The sequence below is a fragment of the Somniosus microcephalus genome, chromosome 5, assembly GCF_052327205.1.
Source record: "Somniosus microcephalus isolate GS21.2 chromosome 5, FLI_Smic_1.0, whole genome shotgun sequence".
In the NCBI taxonomy this organism is placed as follows: domain Eukaryota; kingdom Metazoa; phylum Chordata; class Chondrichthyes; order Squaliformes; family Somniosidae; genus Somniosus; species Somniosus microcephalus.
The window spans coordinates 108,077,249-108,104,040 of NC_140991.1; the positions used below are offsets into that span (position 1 = coordinate 108,077,249).

Consider the following 26,792-nt stretch of genomic DNA (forward strand, 5'->3'; position numbering starts at 1 on the left):
TCATTTTGAAAGAGTTGTGAATGGAGCTGAACACTTTGGAATTTCAGTGACTAGCCCCATTCCTGACATTATGATGGAGGGAAGGTTCATAATGAAGAAGCTGAAGAGGATCCTGCTCTGAGGAATTGCTGCAACGATGTTGTGGGACAGCAGAAATTGTCTCCAGCAACTGCAACCATTTTCCTGTGTCTCAGCTATGACTTTCCACTGGAGGGTTTTTCTCTTTGACTCCCCTACTGACCTCAGTTTTGCTAGGGCTCTTTGGTACCATATTTGGTAGAATACGGTTTTGATGTCTAGGGCAGCTACTCTCACCTCTCCCGTGGCATTCAGCTCTTGCATCCATGTCTGAATTAAGGCTGTGATGAGGTCTGGGTGGATGAACTACGATGGTGATCTTCCGATTAACAAGTTTGCATGAAATCCAGTATTCCTATGCAGAAAATAGAGAGAACAGGCAAGAATAATTGTTGGCATAGGGGAGAGTGAATGTGTGATTGGAAAGAGAAGATGTATTACGCTGTATTTAACCTCGCATTACTTGCATTTTCTTCCTTGGATGTAACTCAGAAATTAGACCTGAAAATGCACCAATGTTGCGCCCATTTTGCTGATATCAAGTTACACCCAAGTAGCCACCAAATCTCATTAGAATACATCCGAATTTAAAGCAGCGGTAATCAATGTGAACAGTCAGGGCCCAAGCCATAAAAATTCATTAAAAGAAACAGAGAAAAACAACAGGTCTCAGGGAGGATAAATTCTTTAAAAAAAGATGAGAAAAATGACTTTGTTTTCTGCTGCGCCTGAAAATCTGATCTCCCCATTTCCCCGACCTCCCCACCCGCCGCCCCCCGAACAAGTGCAATTGGAGGATATTCTCATTTTAGAGTCGGGGGCATGGCCAAATTTGAGGGCGGAGATTTTTTCAGACGGAGGGTTTGATGAATGGACATAAAGGCTCAAAGAGACATGGGTATATTGTAGTTACGCACTCACTTACACCCTAAATTCCATGATCTTTTAAGACACATACTTTGTGCAATAATGGCCGCAAATGCAAAGGAAACTCCAGGCCCAGGTTCCTCCTTTTCAGTTCAATCTGCCGGTAGTTTAACACTCAATACATTGTCAGTTTAAATAGTTTTTATCTAAAGTATAAAATTAATGCTTTTGGAAGACAAACAACATATAGAAAGCAGTCTTTGAATGGAGGTATATTGGCCTAGAAATTCAGTTGGGCGCGCCAGCCGCTAGCGCCTTAGGAGGAGTAGATCTCGAGCGCTAGGCGCTTATCGCCCGGGCGCAGCGTGATCTGCGCCTCTCCCCAACTTCAGGACACATTTAGCGCCGGCGCAAAGTCTTAGCGCGCGCCCTGCTGCGCGCGCAGATCATGACGTCATTTAATAGTGCAACGCCCTTTGTGCGCCCCAAACCGGAACTTCACTCGCGCCGGCCCACTGTGCACCGGGCGGCCCGAGCGACTGTGAAGTGGAACGGTACACAGGCCAGCCGGGCCGCGGGGAGCGCTAATTAAAGGGCACTTACCCAGCAGTATAAAGGCCAGCCATTTTGCAGCATTCACTCTTGTGCAACGGTTTTTTGGACAGAGACCAAGGAGGAGAGTTTACTGGTTTGGACCAACACTTGGACAGGTATTTTTGGCTCAGGCCAGAGCTTACCAATTATCTTTGCCTTCATTCAGAGCTCAATGTTTGCCAGCATATAATGGGGGCTGCATTGGGTGGCAACGCTGAATTTCAGCCTTATGCCAGAAGGGCTTACAGACGCCGTGAGAGAGTGGCAGCCCTGGCTAGATGCAGAGGGGGCAACAGGCGTCGCCAACTGAGGCCTTACCCACGCAGGGTATACCGCCAGCAGACCTCCTATCTGACCATGTCTGCCGCGATGTGTGTTAGGAGGCTGCGATTCCGAAGGGAGGTGGTTGCAGACATCTGCCGGCTGCTTCAGAGAGATCTGCAGCCACAGCTGATGCGCAGGACGTCTCTGTCGGTGGCAGTGAAGGTGACGGTGGCTCTCAACTTCTATGCCTCCGGCTCCTTCCAATCCGCTACTGGGGACATCGCTAACATCTCCCAGTTCACCGTGCATTGCTGCATCCGCCAGGTGACCGAAGCCCTTTTCAGAAGGAGACATCAATTCATCTCCTTCCCCATGACCCTGGACAAGCAGCAGCAGCGTGCAGTGGGGTTTGCAAGAATAGCGGGCTTCCCCATGGTGCAGGGCGCCATTGACTGCACGCATGTGGCTTTGCGGGCACCTCTTGAGCATGCCGAGGAGTACCGCAACCGGAAGGGCTACCATTCCCTCAATGTACAGCTGGTGTGTGACCACAGGCAGCGCATCCTAGCTGTCAATGCCCGCTTTCCAGGCAGCAGCCACGATGCCTTTATCCTGCGACAGACAACTGTGGCTGACATGTTCCAGGCACAGCCTCCCCCAAGAGGATGGCTTATCGGGGACAAAGGCTATTCTTTGTGTACCTGGCTCATGACCCCGCTCCGCGCGCCCATGACCCCTGCTGAAGAGGCATACAACGAGAGCCATCAAGCGACGAGGAACCTCATAGAACAAACAATCGGCGTGCTCAAGCAACGGTTCCGCTGTCTCGATCGCTCCGGGGGAGCCCTCCAGTATTCGCAGGATCGAGTCTCCCAATTCGTCGTCGTTTGCTGCATGCTGCACAACCTGGCTATCCGCAGGACTCAGGCACTGCTACCTCACGTTGGACCACCACCTCAGGAGGAGGAGCAGGAGGAGCATGAGGACGACGAGGACGAGGAGTACCAGCCCAGGAGGGATGCACAAGGTCCAAGGGCCGCCCGTCGGCGGCTTATTGAACGTCACTTCTAGGCCCCCTGTCAGGGAATGGCTTGTGCCAATGATAGAACATGATTGCAGCCGCTCCACAAGCCCTCAGCCAGTTAAGGCAACAAACACTTCAAAGATCAAACATGGACAATGTGAATAAATAAAAAGCTTTATTGTACAAACTCTGGGCCCTTCCCACATGAAAACCAAAAACAGACGAAACCCCCAAAAAACACTCAAACACATTACTCGCTCCCACAACCTGGAGAGGATTAACAAAATAGGGCAACTAAAATGGCCGTCATTCTCGGCCTTCGTCAAAAACAAACATCACATCATCGGCCTTCAAAAAACAAACATCCAATTCTCGGCCTCAAGAAACAAACACAAATGGCCACACATTCGACTATTTGGCCCGCTAGGGTGATGCCTTGGCCATCTTTGGGTGGCCCCTGCCCGCCCTGCTGCCCCTCCTCAAAGTAAGGCCATTGGCTGCTGCAAGGCTGGGGGCAGGCTCCTGAGGGGCACATGTCGTGACGGCAGATGCCCTTGGGGGTCGGCCTAGTCGAGGTCTGGCCGTCGAGCGGGCGGCTGTTGATTGCTGCAGCTGTGGCTGGCCAGCATCAGTCGCTGCAGCAGCTCCTGGCAGCTCCACTGGGGGACTGGCAGTGGCGGCTGGAGGAATGGCGGCAAGCTGGCGGATGGCAGGCGCTCGCTGGTCGCCTGAGACACTGGCACTTGCCCGGGCCAGCACTGCAGCATGCGCACCAATCTGCCGAGGGACAGACCGCTGTGCTGCTGCAGCGCGCCGGGTGCCCTGGCGATGCCTGGCTGACACAACGAGTGTGGCAGCAGTGAGTGCCCGTGTTGACCTGTTCACTGACCGCATCAGAGCAGCCAGTGACTGGACGGCACCACTGATCACCTGGCCAGTCGCTGACAGATCTGCCCGGTATTCCGCCCGACTGGTGGCCTCTGAGGGCCCGAACTCGGCCACACTCCGAGAGAGGGAATCGATGGACTCAGGCAACCGTGCCACTGCCGCCATGAGCTCCGTGTGCCGGCGCTCCGAGTCCACGGACAAGTCTTCGAGGCGTTCCATCTCCTCGGCGAAGAGCATCTCCTGACTGGAGGCCGGACTCTCCCTCTGGGGAGAAGGCCGCCGAGCTGGCCGACCCTTCCTGCGTTGCTGGAAGCCGCTGGGCCCAGCAATTGGACTCCCCTCCGACGCATCCCCCCTCTGAGGAGAAGGCCGCCGAGCTTCCACCCCCCTCCCGCCTTTCTGCAGCACGCAGGTCCCAGGAGCTCCCCTCCCCTTCGACACTTCCGCCACGCTGCCCTCCAGGGAAGACGTGTCCCCTACATTGGCCTGGGTGGCCGCGGCTGAGGGTTCCCCTGATGGGCCGCCTTCCTCTTGCTCCTCCTCCTGCTCCTCCTCGGAGGGTCTGTCACTGGCAAGTTGAGGGACCTCCTCTTGACCATCTGAAAGCAGGAAGGCACAAGAGTAGCTTTAGAGTGAGGAGAGGGCGTCAGTGCGGGATGCATGAGTGGTGACATTCAGCGCATTGGTCGGACAGTGGCAAAGGATGTAGATCTGATGCGCAAGTGGGACGAGAGAGGTGCAAAAGGTGATGTCCTTACCATTGCTGCCCAGAACAGGGTCGGCATCTCCACATGCAACGGGCCCAATCACCCGGCCACCCATGAGGCGCTCCACGCGATGTTGCAGGTCGGTGAGTGGCTGGATATGGGGTCGGCCTCCCCCAGTCGCAGTCCGGCTCTTGCGATTATTCGCCAGCTTGGCCTGCAAGAGAAAGGACGGCCTCTAAGTACAGTGTGTCGCCGTGATCTTGTGTGCACTGCCTCCCATGGTGGAATAGCCTGGCCAGTGTGTCGCCATGATCTGGTGTGCAATGCCTCCCATGGTGGAATAGCCTGGCCAGTGTGTCGCCATGATCTGGTGTGCAATGCCTCCCATGGTGGAATAGCTTGGCCAGTGTGTTAAGTGCAGAATGTGCAATTGATGCTCATGCCTGTCCCATAGCTGCTGGATGAAGGCTGGCCATTAGAGCTTTCGGGTCCCTTTGCCCATAATGTGAGGTGCACATGCAAGGATGAGGAGGTCATTGGAAAGGGTACTCACCCTGACAATGCGTGTGAGGTCATTTAACTTTTTGCGGCATTGGGCACCGGTCCTGGGGACGTTGCTGTTGGCTGACAGCTTGCTGGCGACATGCCTCCAGGCTCTCCTGTAGACGCGGACTGTCGCCTTCTTGCCATTGTCCGGGTACAAAACATGGCGCCTCTTCTCCACAGCAGCAAGCAGCACACTCAGATCACGCTCTGAGAAGCGCTGCGCACGTTCACGGGCCTTCTCCATGTCTTCAGGCGCTATTTGGGTCCAGCAGCAGTGTTCAGGCCTAGCTGGAGGGCTCCACTATCCAGGGCGTGGCAGCAGACACAGTCGACCCTTCCCCCTTAAGAGCTGGCCGGCGCCAGGGTGTCTGCTGTCAATCACGAGATGGCCGCACCTGCGCTGCGCCCGGCCTCGGCGCTATCGATCACCACCTCTGGCTTAGCGCCCAAAGAGAGGCGTCCAGCAGCAGTTTTAGCGCTTGCCCGAACTCGTAGGGCGAAGCTAATGAATATCGGAGAAGTGGCATCGATTTGGCGGTGGCCGCAAACTTTAGCGGACGCCCCACTTTAGCGCCCCAAAAGTGGCGTCAATGAATTTCTAGGCCATTGTAACTTAATATTCTGTAATAACAATTGTGTTTAGCTGACAGTCAATGCTGTGCATTTCAGTGTCGGCTTTGCTTTCGCTAATTCAGTAATACATTAATGACAGACTGCTTCAGATGTGTCATTGCGTTAATGCATTCAAATCGAATTACAAGGGTTCTTTTACCATTTTTATCTAATTTTATGTCTTGCTTATTTTCCCACGCATATTTCTGCTGATTACACCTCAATCCTACGCTTTCCATGCACCTCATTAGAAAAAAATTTCACCTCTGTGCCCTTTGCTTTTTCTAAACCTCCATTATCACAGACTTTAAGTATAGGTGAATCGATGCATTTCATCCCATGTCCTTCTTGAACTGTATTTAAATTCAGTACAACTAAACAGCTATTAAAGCATTCAATTTAATGATAATGGCAAATGAGAGTTTAAAACTCATTCAGGATACAAAATGTATATCGAAGAATATCAATACAAGAACTTTACACAGTGTAACTCTTTAATCTGGAGAATCAATTTAAGTACATGAAACAAAATAACAAATAAGTGAATCTAATAAAATAAATATTACAATACTGGAAACAGCTTTTCAGTATCATTTCAATTTATTGCTTTTCTTCCTTCAAATGATTTTGTAAACCATTGAACATGTTTGGGACCTGTAGGATTTGCAAAATTTCCACATTTCCCCAAGGTTATTAATAAAAGGGACCCTATGGACAATTTAAAAAGGGTACCCAAAGATGGCGTCCGCACCTCGTGACCAAAAGCCTGTAAGATTTTAAAAGCCTGAACTCTGCAGCACAGAACAAGCAGCTTTGGGAAATCAAAACTTAAAATGCATTTCTGTGAAAAGGACTTTTGTGTTTGGAGGGCCAGACAGCTAAGCAAACATTTGAATATGCATTTTCGTCAAATTGGAACAGATCAACCCAGTTAGGCTTAAACAGGAGGCCATTAGTTTGTCCGCATAAATAATCGGAAACAGCTTAAGGAAGCCATCAAGGCTGGACAGGCCGATTAAAATGCATTAATGACAATACAGCCCGGACATCAGGCCATTAGGTGCGATAAACGGCCATCTAAAAAACTGTTATTTTAGATTGGTACAATCATTTAAAACAGCCCGCCAAAATTGAAACAATGGACTAACCTGATTTGGCGCGCAGATAAGGGGCCATCGAAAAGAGTATAACTGTAGGCCCTTAGTGGCAATCTCTGGTCTCTCTGCTGGCTCTCTCCTCCTGACTCTGACCTCTCGTCTGGTCTTGGGCTACCGCCGCTCGCACTCGAGCCCTGGCCTCGTGGCGGGTTCTCTTCTCGCTCCCCTCATTAAGTTGCAACCCAGGACATCCATACCAATAGCAGGGGGGGGGTACGAGACCCGAGTCCAAAGTCACCCAGGACACCCGGGCCACGAGAGAGGGCAGAGGAAACGAGGCGAGACGAACCGAGACAAAGAGTAAGGTAGACCCGACAAGAGCAGAGAAGGGCAGCAGAAGACGTATTAATTAAAAAACCCGAGCGCCGAGTTATAAGCTGACGCTCGGGGAAGAAAGTATCTGAGGACAGTGAGACTAAGTTGGTTGGGCGAACCCCGCAATTAAGCTGGCAAGCCCTTGTTGAACACTGTAACGCAGGTGTCCACGCCACAATGAATATACTGGCGTTTGACGCTTGGGTAGTAAAATCTTTAACAGTAAAAACTGCTAATCGTCTCATTGACACAACGTTACTGCCGACGACCGCCCAAGGGAGAAGAAGAAGAGAACCCATCGTGACAAGACGACAACGGCAGCTGAGGAGAAGAAAGGTGTGTCGCAGCAGCTCCAGCACCGCGCCCTGAGACCACGTGGTGACGGAGTATCCCAAAGGACAGCAGCCCAGACCTCAAAAATCGCGATTGCTAAAACAAAAGGTTTTGCTTTGGATTGGTGAGCATGAATTCCTGGCCCCTCATAGCTTTTTAAAAAATTATTCATTGATGGGATGTGGGCGTCGCTGGCTAGGCCTGCATTTAGTGCCCATCCCTAATTGCCCTCGAGAAGATGGTGGTGAGCCGCCTTCTTGAACCGCTGCAGTCCATGTGGTGTAGGTACACCCACAATGCTGTTAGGAAGGGAGTTCCAGGATTTTGGCCCAGCGACAGTGAAGGAACGGCGATACAGGTCCAAGTCAGGATGGTGGGTGGCTTGGAGGGGAACTTGTAGGTGGTGATGTTCCCATGCGTCTGCTGCCCTTGTCCTTCTAAGTGGTAGAGGTCGTGGGTTTGGAAGGTGCTGTTGAAGGAGCTTTGGCGAGTTGCTGCAGTGCATCTTGTAGATGGTACACACTGCAGCCACAGTGCGCCGGTGGTGGAGGGAGTGAATGTTGAAGGTGGTGAATGGAGTGCCAATCAAGCGGGCTGCTTTATCCTGAATGGTGTCGAACTTCTTGAGTGTTGTTGGAGCTGCACTCATCCAGGCAAGTGGAGAGTATTCCATCACACTCCTGACTTGTGCCTTGTAGATGGTGGAAAGGCTTTGGGGAGTCAGGAGGTGAGACACTCGCCGCAGAATTCCCAGCCTCTGGCCTGCTCTTGTAGCCACAGTATTTATATGGCGGATCCAGTTCAGTTTCTGATCAATGGTAACCCCCAGGATGTTGATAGTGGGGGATTCAGCGATGGTAATGCCATTGAATGTCAAGGGGAGATGGTTAGAGTCTCGCTTGTTGGAGATGGTCATTGCCTGGCACTTCCAGTGCGAATGTTACTTGCCGCTTGTCAGCCCAAGTCTGAATGTTGTCCAGGTCTTGCTGCATATGGACACGGACTGCGTCAGTATCTGACGAGTCTCGAATGGTGCTGAACAGTGTGCAATCATCAGCGAACATCCCCACTTCTGACCTTATGATGGAGGGAAGGTCATTGATGAAACAGCTGAAGATGGTTGGGCCTAGGACACTGCCTTGAGGAACTCCTGCAGTGATGTCATGTGATTGAGATGAATGACCTCCAACAACCACAGCCAACTTCCTTTGTGCTAGGTATGATTCCAACCAATGGAGAGGTTTCCCCTTGATTCCCATTGACTTCAGTTTTGCTAGGGCTCCTTGATGCCACACTCGATCAAATGCTGCCTTGATGTCAAGGGCAGTCACTCTCACCTCACCTCTTGAGTTCAGCTCTTTTGTCCATGTTTGGACTAAGGCTGTAATGAGGTCAGGAGCTGAGTGGCCCTGGCGGAACCCAAACTGGGCGTCAGTTAGCAGGTTATTGCTGAGTAAGTGCCGCTTGATAGCACTGTCGATGACACCTTCCATCACTTTGCTGATGATTGAGAGTAGACTGATGGGACGGTAATTGGCCGGGTCGGATTTGTCCTGCTTTTTGTAGACAGGACATACTTGGGCAATTTTCCACATTGCCGGGTAGATGCCAGTGTTGTAGCTGTACTGGAACAGCTTGGCTAGGGGCGCAGCTAGTTCTGGAGCACAAGCCGTCAGTACTATTGCCGGAATGTTGTCAGGGCCCATAGCCTTTTCAGTATCCAGTGTCTTTAGCCGTTTCTTGACATCACGTGGAGTGAATTGAATGGGCTGAAGACTGGCATCTGTGATGCAGGGGACCTCAGGAGGAGGCCGAGATGGATCATCCACTCGGCACTTCTGGCTGAAGTTAGTTGCAAATGCTTCAGCCTTGTCTTTTGCACTCACGTGCTGGGCTCCACCATCATTGAGGATGGGGATATTTTTGGAGCCTCCTCCTCCTGTTACCTGTTTAATTGTCCACCACCACTCACGACTGGATGTGGCAGGACTGCAGAGCTTTGATTTGATCCGATGGTTGTGAGATCGCTTAGCTCTGTCTATCGCATGTTGCTTCCGTTGTTTGGCATGCAAGTAGTCCTGTGTTGTAGCCTCACCAGGTTGACACCTCATTTTTCGGTATGCCTGGTGCTGTTCTCGGCATGCTCTCCTGCACGCTTCGTTAAACCAGGGTTGATCTCCCGGCTTGATGGTAACGGTAGGGTGAGGGATATGCCGGGCCATGAGGTTAATCTAGTTAGGTATAGGGGTGGGATAAGGATAAGGGGATTGTTAAAGTAATTGTTTTTCCCTCAATGTGCCGTGTGTTCCCCATTCCCTGTATATAAGTATATTTGTAGTGTTATATGCCTGTAATTGTGTTCTCCACCAGTAATTTTCTCATAAGACTGTTTTCGTTTCTGTTTTAATAAAATCTTGGTTTTCTTACACCGAACCACCTGTCTACTCGAGTCTTTCTGTATCGCCACCTGTACATAAGTCCGGTGTCTGGAACCCAGGGGCGTGGGAGCGATTCGAACCGCTCACCAACAGTCAGGGGCATAACTGACTGGGCGCACGCGCCACCCCCTACAGACCCACTTGTAAGACACATAGTCGGGGGGGGGGCAGAATTGTATTGGTTTGCGCCTCTTGTTAGCACCCCGGGGGGCGCTAACTGGGCGCAAATCCCCAGGCACGGCGCTGCTAATGCCTCCCGTGAAATTCAGCGAGAGGTTAACGGCGGCAGTAGCTGGTAGCACCCTGCGCCACTGGCGATGACGTCATCGCCATGCGCAGCGCCCCACTTGTGCCCCAGCCGCAAACTTCCCTTGTGCCACCTGACCTATCGCTGGACAATATCTCCGACAGGATCAGTGGGCGGTTTGCAGCGGTGGCAGCGCTACTTAAAGAGCTGGTGCCGGGCGGCCATTTTTATTTTGACCGATTGACAGCACCTGCCCCCTTTCCCTTTTTTATGCGGGGTGCCATCCACGATTGCTCAGCCTGGCACTCCTCTTGCGTGCCAGGCTGTTTTCACGGCACCCTGCTCCCTGGTGGTCCAGCAGGGCCCTGGTGCATGCAGCGTTGGGGCGCTACTACTGAATTTACGGCGGAGGGGCACTAACTTTTTCAGCGCGCTAGCGCCCTGGTGACGTTTGCGCCCCAAAATGGCCACCACCCAATTTTTCCCCCAAGGGATTTCAGTTGATTTGGTATTTGGAACTTTTAAATAACATTGCGACATGAACACTCAACTGGTAAATGTATTACTTAATGGACAACTGAGCCTTTCATGCCAAGAAAGTCTCAGGTTTGATTGCTCTCTGTGCTGAGTTAGCTGATCTCAGGCACTTCAGTGGTGAAGTTCTACAGTGCGTCAGGCTTCCTGCTCTTGATCGCTATCCACTGACCGCTACTGGAAAGTACCCATGTATGGGTATCAGGCAAGGACAGGATTAGGCTCCGCTGTGATACCCCAATGATGAATAAACAGATGGGAACCACTGTCTAGGTTCACGTGAAGAATGGCCACTTGAGAGAGGTATCAAAGCGTAGCTGTGACATTGAAACCATATCCCAACAGGCCTTAAGAGGAGGGAAGAAAATTTGAGTAGTGTTTTGAAATAATGTTGGAATCATTTAAAAACAGTAGCTATCTTGCCACCATGTTTATGTTACCTATTACTCCAACATGTCACATATATATTCCATGTAAAAATTTGAGGGAAAATGATCACATGGTATTAACAGTGATCCTGTCATTCTGTGATCCCAGCAGGAAATGCACGCGATGGGAGACTGGTCTTGGAGAATTTTGGCTTGAATGTTGTAGCTGTGTCTCAGACCCCATTTCCTAGAGCGTGGCTTCCCCACTGGAAGTGCAGGAGCACAGAATCACCCTTATTGTATTTTATTTTCCTGAGTCTGAAACAAATTCAAATTTTATTTACTAGAATATACTACTACATCACCTGCAGTGCCATTGTACAGGCTGAGGAGCAGAGGCCCAGGGTTGAGCTGGATTGTCATAGGGCAGAGGGGATAGATGGGCAAGTGCTGCAACCCATTAGAAAGGAGGTCTGTGAAGTGGAGTCTTCTGGTGGGAGGCCTGGTGAGGGAATGCCAGGCAGTAAAGGTGACCACAGGGTCAGGACATGTCTGTGAGGAGGATGCAAAGCGGCTGCAAAGGGATATAGACAGGCTAAGTGCGTGGGCAAGAACATGGCAGATGGAATATAATGTGGAGAAGTGGGAAGTTATTCACTTTGGTTGGAAAAATAGAAAAGCAGAGTATTTTTTAAATGGTGAGAGACTGGGAAATGTTGGTATTCAGAGGGACCTGGGTGTCCTTGCACATAAATCACTAAAAGTTAACATGCAGGCATAGCAAGCAATTAGGAAAGCAAATGGTATGTTAGCCTTTATTTCAAAGGGATTGGAGTATAAGAGTAAAGAAGTCTTATTACAATTATATAGGGCCTTGGTGAGACCACATCTGGAGTGCTGTGTAGAGTTTTGGTCTCCTTACCTAAGGAAGGATATTGCCTTAGAGGGCGTGCAACTTAGGTTCACTAGATTGATCCCTGGAATGACAGGGTTGTCCTATGAGGAGAGATTGAGGAGATTGAGTAGATTGGGCCTATATTCCTTCGAGTTTAGAAGAACAAGAGGTGATCTCATTGAAACATATAAACTTCTTAAAGGACTTGACAGGGTAGATGCAGGGAGGATGTTTCCCCTGGCTGGGGAGTCTAGAACCAGAGGCCACAGTCTCAGAATAAGGAGTCGGCCATTTAGGACTGAGGTGAGGAGAAATGTCTTCATTCAGAGGGTGGTGAATCTTTGGAATTCTCTATCCCAGAGGGCTGTGGAGGCTCAGTCGTTGAGTATATTCAAGACAGAGATCGATAGATTTTTGGATACTAAGGGAATCAAGGGATATGGGGATAGTGCGGGAAAGTGGAGTTGAGGTAGAAGATCTTATTGAATGGCGGAGCAGGCTCGAAGGGCCAAATGGCCGACTCCTGTGCCTAATTCTTATGCTATGTTCTTATGTCAGCAGTCACTATAGAGGTACGTTACAACAAAGGGCAACTACAGAGACGCGGCTATCCCAGTACCTACTGGGGTCCTGAAAGCATTTTATTACTAGTATAGCTCTAGAGTCTCAAAATGATTTCACTATCATGTTGGAGCTCCACCTCCTTGGCTGTCTCTTGATTTTTTTCCTTACCCTCAGTGAAAAAAAGCTAGAGAAATGCTGACACGGTCAAACCAGGGAGATTGTGATCCTTGGGTGGGAGGCAGGATACTGCAATCTGTTGTGTGAGTTTCCAACTGAATAATAAGAGTTAGTTGGCCAACTTATAAATAGGACATGGAAAAATATTTTGGCAAACAATTTTAGTGGGAGAAATAATGTATAGGCCCAGAAATTCAGGTCGGGGGCTTCCCGCGGGTGTAAGACCCCGACCTGCACTTAGCTTGCGCGCTGGCCGTTGAGCTGTAGGCCCGCGTGGAATTCCGATCCTGGGCCTGCTCCAGCTGCCGGCGCGCAGTGCTTGTGTATCCAAGGGGCGCAGTTAGTTCGATGCATCCCCTGGGATCACGTGGGCCATGGGGAGCCAATCGGAGCAGGGAATGCTCCATTCATAAGTTTGACAAGAAGAGCTGTCAAAACTTAGAAATACTACGGCCCCAAAACATCACTAAATCTTCAAATAATTTTTTTTTTAAATCACATTTTTAAAATAAACTATAAATTACACGAAATAACTATTTTAAACATTAATTTAATTTTTTGAAAAAAATAATTTTATTTTCTAACAGGGCTAAAAACAAACTTACCTTGCTTTAAAGTATTTTAAAATAATAAACCTGTGGAAAAAATGTTTTAATTTTAATTAATTCACCACTTATCTTGTAAAAAGCAGGCCTTTTGCCTGCTTTTTAAATGTGTAAGTTCGGGAAAACCTGTAAAAAAAAAAAAAACCCTAAGTTCGATGCGCACGCGCAGCCTATCCCGCGCACGTGTTCAACCTCTTAACCCCTTCGTTCAGGGGAACGGAAGTGCGGTTTCCCGTGCATGCGCAGTGCATGCAGAAAACCGGCACTTCCATTGGGCTTACGGGTGAGTATCCCATGCGTACTCACCCTGGAGACCCGAATTTCTGGGCCAATATTTTCATCCGAATGATTTCACATACAAATGAAACACTTCCAAGACAATTTTGCCACTTCATTGTGTGTTTGGAAGCTGATGGAAAATGTTTTACCAAGACACTTTTACGGTGTTCATATCCAAAAACATGAAACATAAGTACTGCTAACAGTTCATGCCTACTTTTACAGACATAATAATCCATCTTTATCTTTCTTTTCGTGAAACATTTTTTCAGGAGGAAGGATACTGGACTTCTCGCTTATAAAGATCATCTTCCAGTAAGCCAGGTATTAATTGGAGACACTAGCCGCTCGGGATCCGAAGCAAAGCTTGCAGTTGGTCCACTACGTTGCCTAGGAGACAGTAAGTAGTTTTCATTCTATGTTACACAAGTTGCCATTTGAGCTTTTCTCCACAGACTGAGGGAAACATACTGGCATAAACATATTGGCATTTGGAACAAGGGTATGATTCCAAATCAAATTATGTCCACACTGCTAGTGAAGCAGAGAAGTAATTTACTTTTCATTTTCAGCTAAGAAATCCATTCTTTAAAAATAATGAAACAGTGCTGCACAAGCATTTTTTAAAGAATACTTTGTAGTAATCTGTGGCAAGCAATTTTAAATTTCCACATATGAGCATAATTCACATGTAACTTTGATCATAACTTACACAGCAAAACTGAAAAAGCTAATAATCTAATATGAATACTAAGTCTGTGATTCACTGTAAATGTAGTAATGTTTGTAGCCTAGACAGATGAGCTTTAAGCCTCATTTAACAAATTTCCAATCTGGTAGCCAGTAACGTTTGGAGACAGGTAATTAAAATGTATGGTGTGCATCATTAACAGTAGCAAATTACATTTATATTGTACCAAAGGAACTTTACAGGGGGAGAGAAAACTGAGACACTGAGGAGGAAATGGAAGTAGATTTAAGGGAGGTGACCAAAGGTGAGGTCAAAAAGGTATGCTTTGAGAAGGCTTTTGACAATATGAAGAATTAAAGCGAAGTTGAAGATTTTGGAAGAGAATTCCAAAGAGGAAGGCCACGATGGTTAAAGATTCTACCATCGATGGTGAGGGGAGCTGGGGCACACACTTTCCCAGAACACCAGAGGGTGCAAGCTAAGATATAGAGATAGAAGAAATTGTAGAGCTGAGTTGGAGAGAGACCACGGATGGATTTGGAGCTAAGGGTGAGTATTTTGAAATGAATACAACAACTTGCATTTATATAACCTGTGCCACACCATAATGGCTGGAACATCATGACATCCTTAAGCCCCACCCCTTGGATTAGGAGATAGGAAACCAGTGGAAATTGGCACGGACTGGGCTGACAGGTGAATGGGGATGAATATGGAATAGGATGTGGGCAGCAGAATTCTGGATGAATTGGAGCTTGTATAGGATGAACCTTAGGAAGTTGACAACACTTGGTCCATGTGATCACCTGGATGGGTCTCAATCGCCTGAGGGGGTTGGAGAGGAATTTTTCAGAGTATTCTTTCCCTTATTGGCCGTAGGTTTTTCCTCTATTATTTGTTTTGATTTCTTTTTGGGTTCAATAAAGACTCATTTCTGAAAGAGAATGTTGTTTAATCTAAAGTCTTGTTCAAGACTTTCTACAGCTTTTTACAGAACACACTATGCTGTGATGCATCTAGAATGAAACTGAAAGTAAAAACTCCTCTGGACTGCTTGTCTCTCACATGACCTCTGCTGGTCAGGCACAAGTAATCAAAAACACAGACAAATATGCTGTAAGGCATAAGTAATCAAACACAGACAAATATCATCACTATTTGCTGATATCATTACATTATTTTGCCTCTCCCAGGAGTTTACATGGCTGAGAGGGGTAAGGAAGTGTCTAGTCATGATGATCCAGCCATCTTGGTGTGGGACAGGCTTGATGGACCAGCTGGTTCTTTCCTGCCCGTCAATTTCGTATGTTCATAAATAGAGCCTGGAGGTGAGGTTTGATAAAGATGAAGTAGAGAAGGAAGTGGAAATTGGTGATCTTGGTGATGTATTGGTCTTTCATACTCGTAGCTCGCCAATCACATTGTAATGAGGACCCAGAACCAAAATCAATCCAGTCCCGTGCTGACTCCTCTGGGGAGCAGGCCCACCACCCACCCAACCACTGTGCAATACCAGAATCAGCCCCATTAATGCAAATATGATATTTTACATGAAACGGATTACAAAAATGAAATTGTTCCAATGTGCTATTTTGTTAAATAATGTGTAATTTGGATTGGATAAAATCGAATTGGGCCAATTTGGACTAATTCAGATTAAAAACTCAGTTGTTTTCCCTGGTATTTAATCCCAATGAAATGAAAATGACAGCCCACCTACAGTTAATAAAAAGAAAATGATCTTTTTTTGATCCATAGTTAACATCTCACAATAAGTCTCCTAAAAGGTCACCACTCAGTTCATATTGTCTGGATACCCTGTTGGAGCCTGTGATGCTACCAAACAGCATTTCAACTGTACAGAAAATGCTAATATAGGTACTTGAATGTCAGAATTTGAACCTCTCATTTGATGAATTCCATGGAGAACACTCACAGAAGGAACCATCCCTTGTGAGCTGTTCTCCTGTGTGCCAATATGTTGCGATTGTCTCTTTGTATAACACTGAAATGTCAGCACCATTGGCATTTCAGAAAGCTAACAATTGGATCACGTATCAAGCAAGAATTGTTTCCTTCAAGCTGTGCCTTGATATAGTCACTATAAAATTTAACAGAAAGGATATATTTTAATAAAATGGATCCAGGAAAATAAGATGTACTGAAATCATTCTTCATAATCTGTGATCTTACATAATCGCACATGCACATATTCACATGCACGCGTGCATACGTGGCTGGATGCTAGACTGACCACTTAATGTCTTACTAGATCCACTCCTGTTAGATTTTCTAGTACAACATCCCGCATGGAGAAAGAGATAGGGATAGCTAAGGAGATTTCTTGCAGAACTCTGTGCATGATGGATTTGCAGATTCCGGAAAAGATACTTCTAATGGATTCTTCAGCCCAACCTTAGGTTAACTATGAAAGCATAAAAACCTGAATAGACTAATATTATCAGTGTGAGACAATTAACAGTTCTATTAAACCTGAGATAATTAATCTTGCAGTTTTTCCAGTCATGAGCAAATATTTCTGTGCACCCTGCTCCGCTGGATCTGTGCTAATGGTTTTGTTTTCAAAGTTGAGAAAGATCAATTATCTATGAAAACTCTCTTGATCTTTCTCCATGACCCAGATATATTGTGCATTCAATTAGCATGCTTATTTATAATTTATTATCATTTTTAATTAATCGGCCATCAGTTAAACCGAACTGAATTTAAAGTAGAAGTAATAATAGAGGATGATTCATGTTGGAAAGTCAGGCATTGATTTTTGCTTAATGAGTAGGTTTTTGCTGAGAAACCTAGGTAAAGGCCAAAGGATTGTAGTACAAGACCAAAGTTTAAAGCCAAATAAGTCTTCTGTTTATTGAAGTCATGATATTATGGGGTAATTTTAACCGAACTCTCCGGGCGAGAAATTGGCAATGTCAAGGAGAATAAAATCGGGCGGGGAGTAAAAAGGGTGGCCGACCTGACCCCGTCAGCTTCTCGCCAAGCAGGCTAGGTTAACATTACCCCCCATAACAGTACATACCACAAATAAGCACTTTCACGCTAGTGGCATTTTTGTACCGGAAAAGCCTATAGAATCAATAGAGATTATGCTTGCCAGCTGTTGTATGTTACTCGCATGCCACTCATGAATCCAATTAAAATTACCAACTCATTGCTTTATGATTATGTGTGGTCAAGTTAACGAGGTGTAAAAGTTGTATATGACACAGGAGTTAAGTTTAAGGGAAAGGCAGCTGCGGGAGAAGTATGACCTGTGAACTCAGTATATGTTGCTAGAGACTATGACAGAAAGGAGAAGACATGTAAGAAGTGATTATGGAGAAGATAGAGAAAGATTTGTGAAAATGTGGTGGAGGAAAGCCCATACATGTTCTACTTTGAAGTTAATTCAAGTCCAAATAATGCACACGATGGAGGTCAGGAATTACATCATAGGATATTTTTTGGAGATGTGGTGCCTGTGGGACAGTTCTATGCCATACTATTGGAATGGTGCCCAGCGGTTCTGGAGATAGATTGCATTACTGCTGCAAATAATATTGCAAGTAGATTTAAGAAACTCACTGTTCATGAGTATGAAGGTGCGGGCGAAACTTAGTAAGGAATATAAGAAAGAAAGACTTGCATTTATATAGCACCTATCACGACCTCAAGACGTCCCAAAGCATTTTACAGCCAATTAAGTACTTTTTGAAGTGTAGTCACTGTTGTAATGTAGGAAACGTGGCAGCCAATTTGTGCACAGCAAGCTCCCACAAACAGCAATGCGATAATGACCAGGTAATCTGTTTTTTTTAATGATGTTGATTGGTCAGAACACCAGGGATAAAACCTCTACTCTGCTTTGAAATAGTGCCGTGGGATCTTTTATGTCCACCTGGGAGGGCAGACAGGGTCTCGGTTTAGGTTTGACATCACTATCCGAAAGACAGCACCTCCGACAGTTCAGCACTCCCTCATTACTGCACCTGAGTGTCAGCCTAGATTTTTGTGCTCAATTCTCTGGAGTGGGACTGTGAAATCACAACCTTCTGACTCAGAGGTGAGAGTGCTACCAACTGAGCCACAGCTGATTATAAGAGATTGCTATTTCCTAGTCCTGTTGTTAGGCAAAAGGCTAGTTCTTCAATGGTACAACAATGGAAAAGGTGAGAGCTCCTGAACACTGAGCACTAAACTCAAAGTACATTCTGAGTCAGTGAGAGAGTAGCAAGAGAGAAGAAAATAGGCTCTGGAGTAAGAAGTGGGACTTAGTGGCAAAATAAATAACTGTCATCTTCAGCCAAAGACGTATATGAGTAGTGGACAGAGAGTCAAGAAAACTGTAAATAAATTAAATTTCAAAAGTAGTCATTTGAAAATAAATACTGATGAGCTGCTATTTGATTAGGAAGTATCATATGGGACTGCACTGGGTGAAAAGGATTAAGTTTGAATCGTTTCAAACCATCCCAAAGTCCTTATTCCACTGTATTACAAAATTCATTGAGGACCATTTACGTGTTTAGCAAAACATTGGCTTAAATTTTAATCAGGAAGCGGGTTGGGAGCAAAAGGTTAGGAAACGGTCAGGAAACCCAGGAGAATGGGTTTCCTACAGGCCCTGCTGAATTTAACAGCGGGGCCTGATTAACATTTCAAAGGTCTTATTCCCACCCACAGCCAGCCACATGGAGAGGTGGCTGGCTGCGGGCGGGTAGGCCTGTGGCACTAGGCTGCAGAGAGGAGGGAGGGAGGGATCAGGTGGGGGCCAGTAATTAAGATCAGTAGAGAAAAAGTACTTGAGAAACTAATGGGACTAAAAGCCGACAAATCCCCTGAACCGGATGGTCTACATCACATATGATCACATATGATTACATAAAATATACAGCACAGAAACAAGCCATTCGGGCCAACCAGTCCCTGCCGGTGTTTATGCTCCACTTGAGCCTCCTCCCGTCTTTCCTCATCTAAATCTATCAGCATACCCTCTATTCCCTTCTCCCTCATATGTTTATCTAGCCTCCTCTTAAATGCATCTATACTATTCGCTTCAACCACTCCCTGTGGTAGCGAGTTCCACATCCTCACCACTCTCTGGATAAAGAAGTTCCTCCTGAATTTCAAGAGAAAAGCGACCCAGTTTGTTCATTCTTTCCTGATAGGTATATCCTCACATTTCTGGTATCATCCTTCTAAACCTTTGTTGCACCCTCTCCAGTGCCTCTATATCCTCAGGTTCTAAAAGAGGTGGCTGCAGAAATATGGATGGATTGGTTATGACCATCCAGAATTCCCTAGCTTCTGGAACGGTCCCAGTGGATTGGAAGGTAGCAAATGTAACCCCGCTATTCAAGAAAGGAGGGAGAAAGAAAACAGGGAACTACAGGCCAGTTAGCCTGATATAAGTTGTCGGGAAAATGCTGGAATCCATTATTATGGAAGTGGTAACAGGGCACTTAAAAAATCATGATATGATTAGGCAGAGTCAAAATCATTTTATGAAAGGGAAATCGTGTTTAACAAACCTATTAGAGTTTTTTGTGGATGTAACTACAGGGTAGGTAAAGAGGAACCAGTGGATGTAGTATATTTGGATTTCCAAAAGGTATTTGACCAGGTGCCACATAAAAGATACAAACTTATAGGGTTAGGGGTAATATATTAGCATGGATAGAAGATTAGTTAATGGACAGAAAACAGAGAGTGGGGCTAAATGGGTCATTTTCAAATTGGCAGACTGTAACTAGTGGGGTGCCGCAAGAATCAGTGCTTGGGCCTCAGCTATTTAAAATCTATATTAATGACTTAGATGAAGAGACCGAGTGTAATGTATCCAAGTTTGCTGATGATACAAAGCTAGGTGGGAAAATAAGCTGTGAGGAGAACACAAAGAGCCTGCAAAGGGATATAGACAGGTTAAGTGAGTGGGCAATAAGGTGGCAGATGGCGTATAATGTGGGGAAATGTGAGGTTATTCAATTTGGTAGGAAGAATAGAAAAGCAGAATATCTTTTAAATGGTGAGAAACTATTAAATGTTGGTGTTCAGAGAAATATAGGTGTCCTCGCACAGGAAACACAGAGAATTAGCATGAAGGTACAGCGAGTAATTAGGAAGGCAAATGGCATGTTGGCACTTATTGCAAGGGGGTTGGAGTACAAGAGTAAGGAAGTCTTGCTATAACAGGGTGAGACTAAACCTAGAGTACTGTGCACAGTTTTGGTCTCCTTATACTTGCCTTGGAGGCGGTGCAACGAAGGTTCACTAGATTGATTCCTGGGATGAGAGGGTTGTCCTATGAGGAGAAATTGAGTACATTGGGCCTGTACTCTCTGGAGTTTAGAAGAATAAGAGGTGATCCCATTGAAACATTTAAGATTCTGAGGGGGTTTGACAGAGTGGATGCTGAGAGGTTGTTTCCCCTGGCTGGAGAGTCTAGAACTAGGGGGCATATTCTCAGGATAAGGGGTCGGCCATTTAAGACTGAGATGAGGAGGAATTTCTTCACTCAGAGGGTTGTGAATCTTTGGAATTCTCTGCCCCAAAGGGCTGTGGATACTGAGTCATTGAGCACATCCAATGGCTAAGATAGTTCGATTTTTGGATTCTAGGGGAATCAAGGGATATGGGGATCGGGCAGAAAAGTGGAGTTGAGGTCGAACATCAGCCATGATCTTATTTAATGGCAGAGCAGGCTGAGGGGCCATATGGCCTACTCTTGCTCCTAATTCTTATGCTCTTATGTTGTAATAAACTTTGCTGTAACTTTTGTACTCCCCTTCTTAAAGGCTGGAATTTTCACATTGTTGCGCGTGCACTGTCAATTTCAGCGCTTTTAACCGCCGACCGCCCCCAAGCTCGCACAGCCACCGACTTCCGCCTTTCACTGGGGTGCGTTTCGAGGCACGCCAAGGAACCGCTCAAGAGAGGCAGGTGACCTCATTGAGGTTGTTAACTGCTTGTTTACAGACCTTTAGCTGCCTTTTCAAAGTCAGGTTTGAACTTTAACTGGTTGTGCATGAGATTCACGCACCTCAGGAAGCTCACCTATGAAGGGAAGGCAGAAGCTCAGTGGCCATTGTGCGAGTTCATTAAGTGGCAGCTGGAAAAAAACACATAAATACTCCCACCTTACACCTGCTTCCTGGCCTAAGGGAAAGGCTCTTGCTGACACCATTTTATGCAGAGATTTAGCTTTCAGGAGTTTGTAGGTGATTTCTGCAACCTCTGAAGCCACTCTCACCACGTTGCTAGTCACTCTCAGTACATTGGAGGATTGTGCCTCTGATCTCCACTTTACTTGGCATCTATTAGATCAGCATGGTTGCACTTATACTGTCTCACCTTGGACCTCAGAATTCAACACCAGCCACACCAGCAACAGCAGCAACCACACCAGCAGCGTTCTCCTCACCGACCTGATGCTCCACAGGAGAGGGGATCAGCACAGGGCTGCACCATGCTGGCAGCGATATCCCCAACACAGGGTATACAGGCAGAGGATGAGCTTCCTGGACATGACTGAGCAGCAGTGATACAGGAAGCTCAGGTCGTCGCAGACATTTGGAGCTTGCTGGAACAAGACCTGCTGCCCAGAGGACCCAGTGGACACGCCTTACCAGCGGCTGTCAAAGTCATCACTGCCCTCAACTTCTTCATCTCAGGCTCCTTCCAGGGACCTGTAACAGACATTTGCAAATCTCGCAGTCAGCCGCCCACAGATGCATCACCCAGGTGACCGATGCTATGTTTCACAGGTCAGCCAATTATGTGAACTTTGCCACTGATGAAGCCGGTGTTACTCAGTGGGTGCTCAGCTTTGTGGCTCTAGCTGGCTTCCCACAGGTGCAGGACGTCATTGACTGGACACATGTGGCCATCAAGGCACCCCTACATTACCCAGGAGTGTTTAAGAACTGCAAGGGCTTCCACTCCCTCAATGTGCCGCTTGTCTGCAACCTTAAAAAGATCATCATGCATGTGTGCATCAGATTCCCTGGCAACTGTCATGACTCTTTCGTGCTGTGCCAGTCCACCCTCCCTCAGGTCTTCGCACCTCCAAACACACTTACTGGCTGGCTGCTTGGAGACAAGGGCTATCCACTGAAGGCATGTTGGATGACACCGTTGTTGAAGCCAAGGAGCGCTATAATGAAAGCCACATGTCCACCAGATGTGTCATAGATGTGCTTCAGATGTCTTGACAGATCTGGAGGAGCCCTTCAGTATGCACCAGCCATGGTCTCCAGAATCATCGTTGTATGCTGCGCGCTGCACAACATGGTGCAGCAGCAAGGATTGGAGCTGCAGGAGGAGCAAGACGCAGAGCGCACAGCCTCTTCAGAGGAGGAGGAGGAGGAGGAACAGGAGGACCACGAGGACGAAGAGGAACCTGAGGTGGAGATGGCACCAGGTGCAGCGCACATTGCTGCCCGGGATGGCCTCACAATGGCCTGATTTATTTAACTTGCACAAGTGCACCTATATTCCTCCCAGATGCTGTACCAACTTCCCGCCCCCCACCCCAACAACACCACAAAGCAGTCCTACAATGACCAAGCCATTCCTCACACCCAAACTTCCATTGCTCAAGGTTAAGTAACATCTCACCTCTGACAAAGCCACTTCCCAGGTAGCAGGCAAAAATGGACAAGATGGGAAAGTAGTGCAAATAATTAAATTTATGTGAATTAAATTTAAAGTTATGAGAGTAAAGACATGAATTAGAAATGTAATGATACGAATGTGCAGTGTTACCATTATACACATGATGATATTTCACTGGCTGCTGACATGCCACCCTGAGTGACTGTTGTATGCCATGTGGCTGTATGATATTTAATTCTGTCACCAGGCTGTTGTGAGGTCCCCCTCTCTCTGCCTCCCACCACCAGCAGCTCTGCAACTCCAGTGATTTGCAATGCTTCCTCCTCTGTTGGAGTCAAGTTGGTGTAAATTGGAGGGCCACCTCCAGTTCGCTGCCCCTCCGTTATTCTGGGCTCTCTTCTCCTGTAAGGAAGGAAAGGAGAGAACTTTGAGTGAGAGTGATGGAATGAGTGTAAGGAATGGATGAGCTACATCTGTAGAGGGTGACTATGAGGGAGTAGTGTGACATTGCCAAATGGCCTCCTTCTGTGGTGTTACTTCCTATGATTGCATTAGGATGAGGGTGAGCATCAGTGGTGGTTAGTCAGATGGGGATGTGAGTAGGTGCATAGAGAGTGAGAGATGGGTGCACCTTGCAAGGTAGGTCAGTGTGAGAATTGACGTGCAGGAGTAGGCTTGGGAAGGCAGAGTGATGGGGTTGGGGTGACCCGCACATCAGGATGTAGTTGAATGTGGCACTGCACTCACCTTTCCTGACCACATGAGATCATTCAATCTTTTCCGGCACTGGATCCAGGACCGCCTTACTACATCCCTGCTGCTGACCTCCTCCGCGATCTCCAGCTATGGGCTCTTTTGCTCCCATCCCCAGGGAACAGGTCCTCCCTGCGTGCTCTGACTCCCTGGACCAGGACTTCCAGGGAGGCATCAGAGAACCTGGGCACAGCCTTCTGTCACTGTGACTCCATGTCTGCTTGGACCTACACAAAAGTCTTCGATATATAACAATTGCCACCTCTCCCAACCACCTTTATGCCTCCTCCAACAACCTTCAACTGGGATGCGTGCAAGGCTCCTTTAAATATCTGAGCTGAAAATGAATCATCGGTGATGTCAGTGGACCCGCTCCATTTAATTGGCCAGGAAACCCACACTACTGTTTCAATTGATGTAATTGAGTTAATCGTATAGTGCAGAACGCGCTGTTAAAATCTACAGGATGGCGACCTGCTACGCGGCCCGCACACACCCACCCCGACACTCAGGTAACGATTCCAGCCAAACTGTGCAGTTTGTAAATCCGAACACATTCGGCACCAAGTAGGTAAATTACCAGAATATTCACATGAATTATGAATTTAATTTTGTATTTCTTTGCTGAAATGAATGGAAAGCACATATGTTTGATTTGTAAGCAACAGGTAGCTGTGGTTAAAGAATACAACATTCAAAAATTCTATGGCCTACAAATTCGTGACTGCCACTAAAACTGCCGGTGCCACCGCGGCTGGGTGTTAATGACCGCTGAAAATGGTGACGCTGACAGGACCGAGAAATCAATATTAGCCCAATGCTTAACTCAGTGTGCAATGCTGTCCTGGTGGCATTGGTCCCAGCAGGAGGCCCCAATGTAGCATGGCCGAAGCATCATTGCAGCTAGAACAGCCTCTGAGGCTGTAATTTCAGAAAGCATTGTCGTCCACTTAAAGGGGCAATGCCCACTGAAATGAAAAAAAATTAAAATGATGTAAAAATATGTAGTTTTTAGCCCTTACAGCTCAACCGCCTTCTGAAAAACAATTAACATTAAAAAGAATTCCCAAATGGGAGTCTACAGCTCTTAAAGCTGAATTCCCTTCTGCACCTCAAAAAATGCTTCAGCGCCAAAAGAAATGGCTCATCAAGCCAGGGAAGGGGCACCCAGGGTCTCGTACACAGCAAACCAGCTTTTTGCAGGGGGTCAACACTGCAAGAGAGGTCCTCTACCAACAGGGGCCAGGAGGCCCTACAGAAAGAATGATGTGGGACCATATCACCGAGGCCTTCACTACCTGCAGTGTCGCCCCCCAGGACCTGGCCCAAGTGCACAAAGAAGCGTCATGACCTCAGTCCAGTGGCAAGCTGAAAGTGCAAGTTGATAACGGTGCAGCAAGGGAAACCGGGCATCTGGGACCCGAGTAAACAGGGAAAGCAACTGCGTATCCCCTTAACCAATCAGATTGAAGGATTGTGAAATAAACAGCACAACAACTAAGAAGGAACTGTAAATTAGAGTGGGGAATTCAATGTCAAACCAGGTACTGAAAGATAAATAAAGAGAGGGAAAGAAGATTGGATTAAGAGAGAGGAAAAAAGCGACAGAAAGGAAAAGTAAAGAAACATATTTTAAATTTTAAATTTGACATTTATTAAATCTCCAACAATAGCTAAAACCTAAAGGAATGAGACTCCATGCTTGTAAAGGTTGATTGGCAGCAATTAACACTTATCACGTTGTTGAAGAGTACTTAAACTGTAATGGACAAGACTTAACCTTCTTTTGGCGAGTTTAGTTCGTAACTCAGACAGCAACTTTTGGATTCCTGTGTTTAACCACGCATTTGCCCTTCACCTGAAGTTGCTGCAACATTTGTGCATAAATAACAGCGAGCGCCATCAGCTTCACTGTTATTTTGACAGGAAAATCTGGGCCAATGTCACCAGGCATACTACAAAATTTATCAGAGCTATGTTTTCCTCATGGACAGCCTAAAAATGTAATATTGTAGTAACCATCCAGCAGTACTTTCAAATGTAGTGATTCACAAAATTACCTCTCTTTTCCAAGATCAAGCATGTTAATGTTGTCAGTGTGGATTTGCTTTGCCATTTGATGGCACAAAAAGTCAGGTATCAGAGTGCTAACTGTGGCTGTGGAATAACTTCCAAATACATGCTGCCATGATCAAACAGTCTTGGAATAATTAAACCAGCCTGCACTGCCAGAGATTTTTTTGGATTCAAATTACCAGACCAAAACAGCTCTTGTGTGCTGTCAGAAGTTATTATATGTTTATGTGTGTCAAACACTGAAAGACAAAAAGTTTCTTCTGATCTTGGATTGTTTCTTAATATGGTAACACTAAAAATGGCTGAGTTTTCAAAAGTTATTAATTGAATGGTGAACGTGTAACTGGCTCTGCTCTTCTGATTTTTAGTCTGTGAAGTTTGGAGACTATTGTAAAACCTCAGACACCTATCGGTCTGAAGGATGACTGGAATTCTATCCTACTCATTGCTCTGAAGTACCAGTAATAATGAAATGATAAAAAGTAGTTTTAAACAATTATATTTCTGTTAAAGAAAACATGGGGGTGAAACTGGTCTTCGGAGGTAGAACAAAATGGGCAATAATGAATTGGCAGCCCATTTTACACCCTGCCCGATTTTCTTTGCCATTGCCCATTCGCTATTGCCCATTTTGTGCTACCAGCGAGTACAATTTCACCCCACCACGTCTTCAGAAACAAACTCAATGAAACAAAATACATTATCTAGCTATATCCTATAACAATTCATGAAGATTAAGCTCAGCACCATATATGATGTCATCCTACTGTTTTGTACAGATGCACAGCTCCAGTGCACTGAACTTCACAATAAGTTTCAGCAGGTCAGGCAGCATCTGTGGAGAGAGAAATAGAGTTAACGTTTCAGGTCGATGACCCTTCGAAGGGTCATCGACCTGAAACGTTAACTCTGTTTCTCTCTCCACAGATGTTGCCTGACCTGCTGAGCATTTCCAGCATTTTCTGTTTTTATTTCAAATTTCCAGCATCCGCAGTATTTTGCTTTTGTATTTGTTTCACAATAAGTTTACCTACTGTAGTGGCAGGAGACATGAGTTCCTACACAATGTAAGAACACTGGGATCAGTAAACTCATAAACTTTGAAAGGAATATTATTTGAAGCCTATCAGACGAATCCTTAGCCCCTTACCGTAACTCCTT

At 46.5% G+C, this 26,792-nt stretch overlaps 1 protein-coding gene across 1 annotated transcript in view; it reads left to right on the forward strand.

Moving 5' to 3' along the window:
* Nucleotides 1-26,792, forward strand: part of LOC147117257 (contactin-associated protein-like 2) — a 1,950,749-nt gene that overhangs the window by 1,295,293 nt on the left and 628,664 nt on the right. Inside the window, exon 14 of the mRNA XM_085988072.1 lies at nucleotides 13,765-13,892. Coding sequence (XP_085844198.1) covers nucleotides 13,765-13,892 — 128 coding nt within the window. The remainder of the gene's footprint in view (nucleotides 1-13,764; nucleotides 13,893-26,792) is intronic.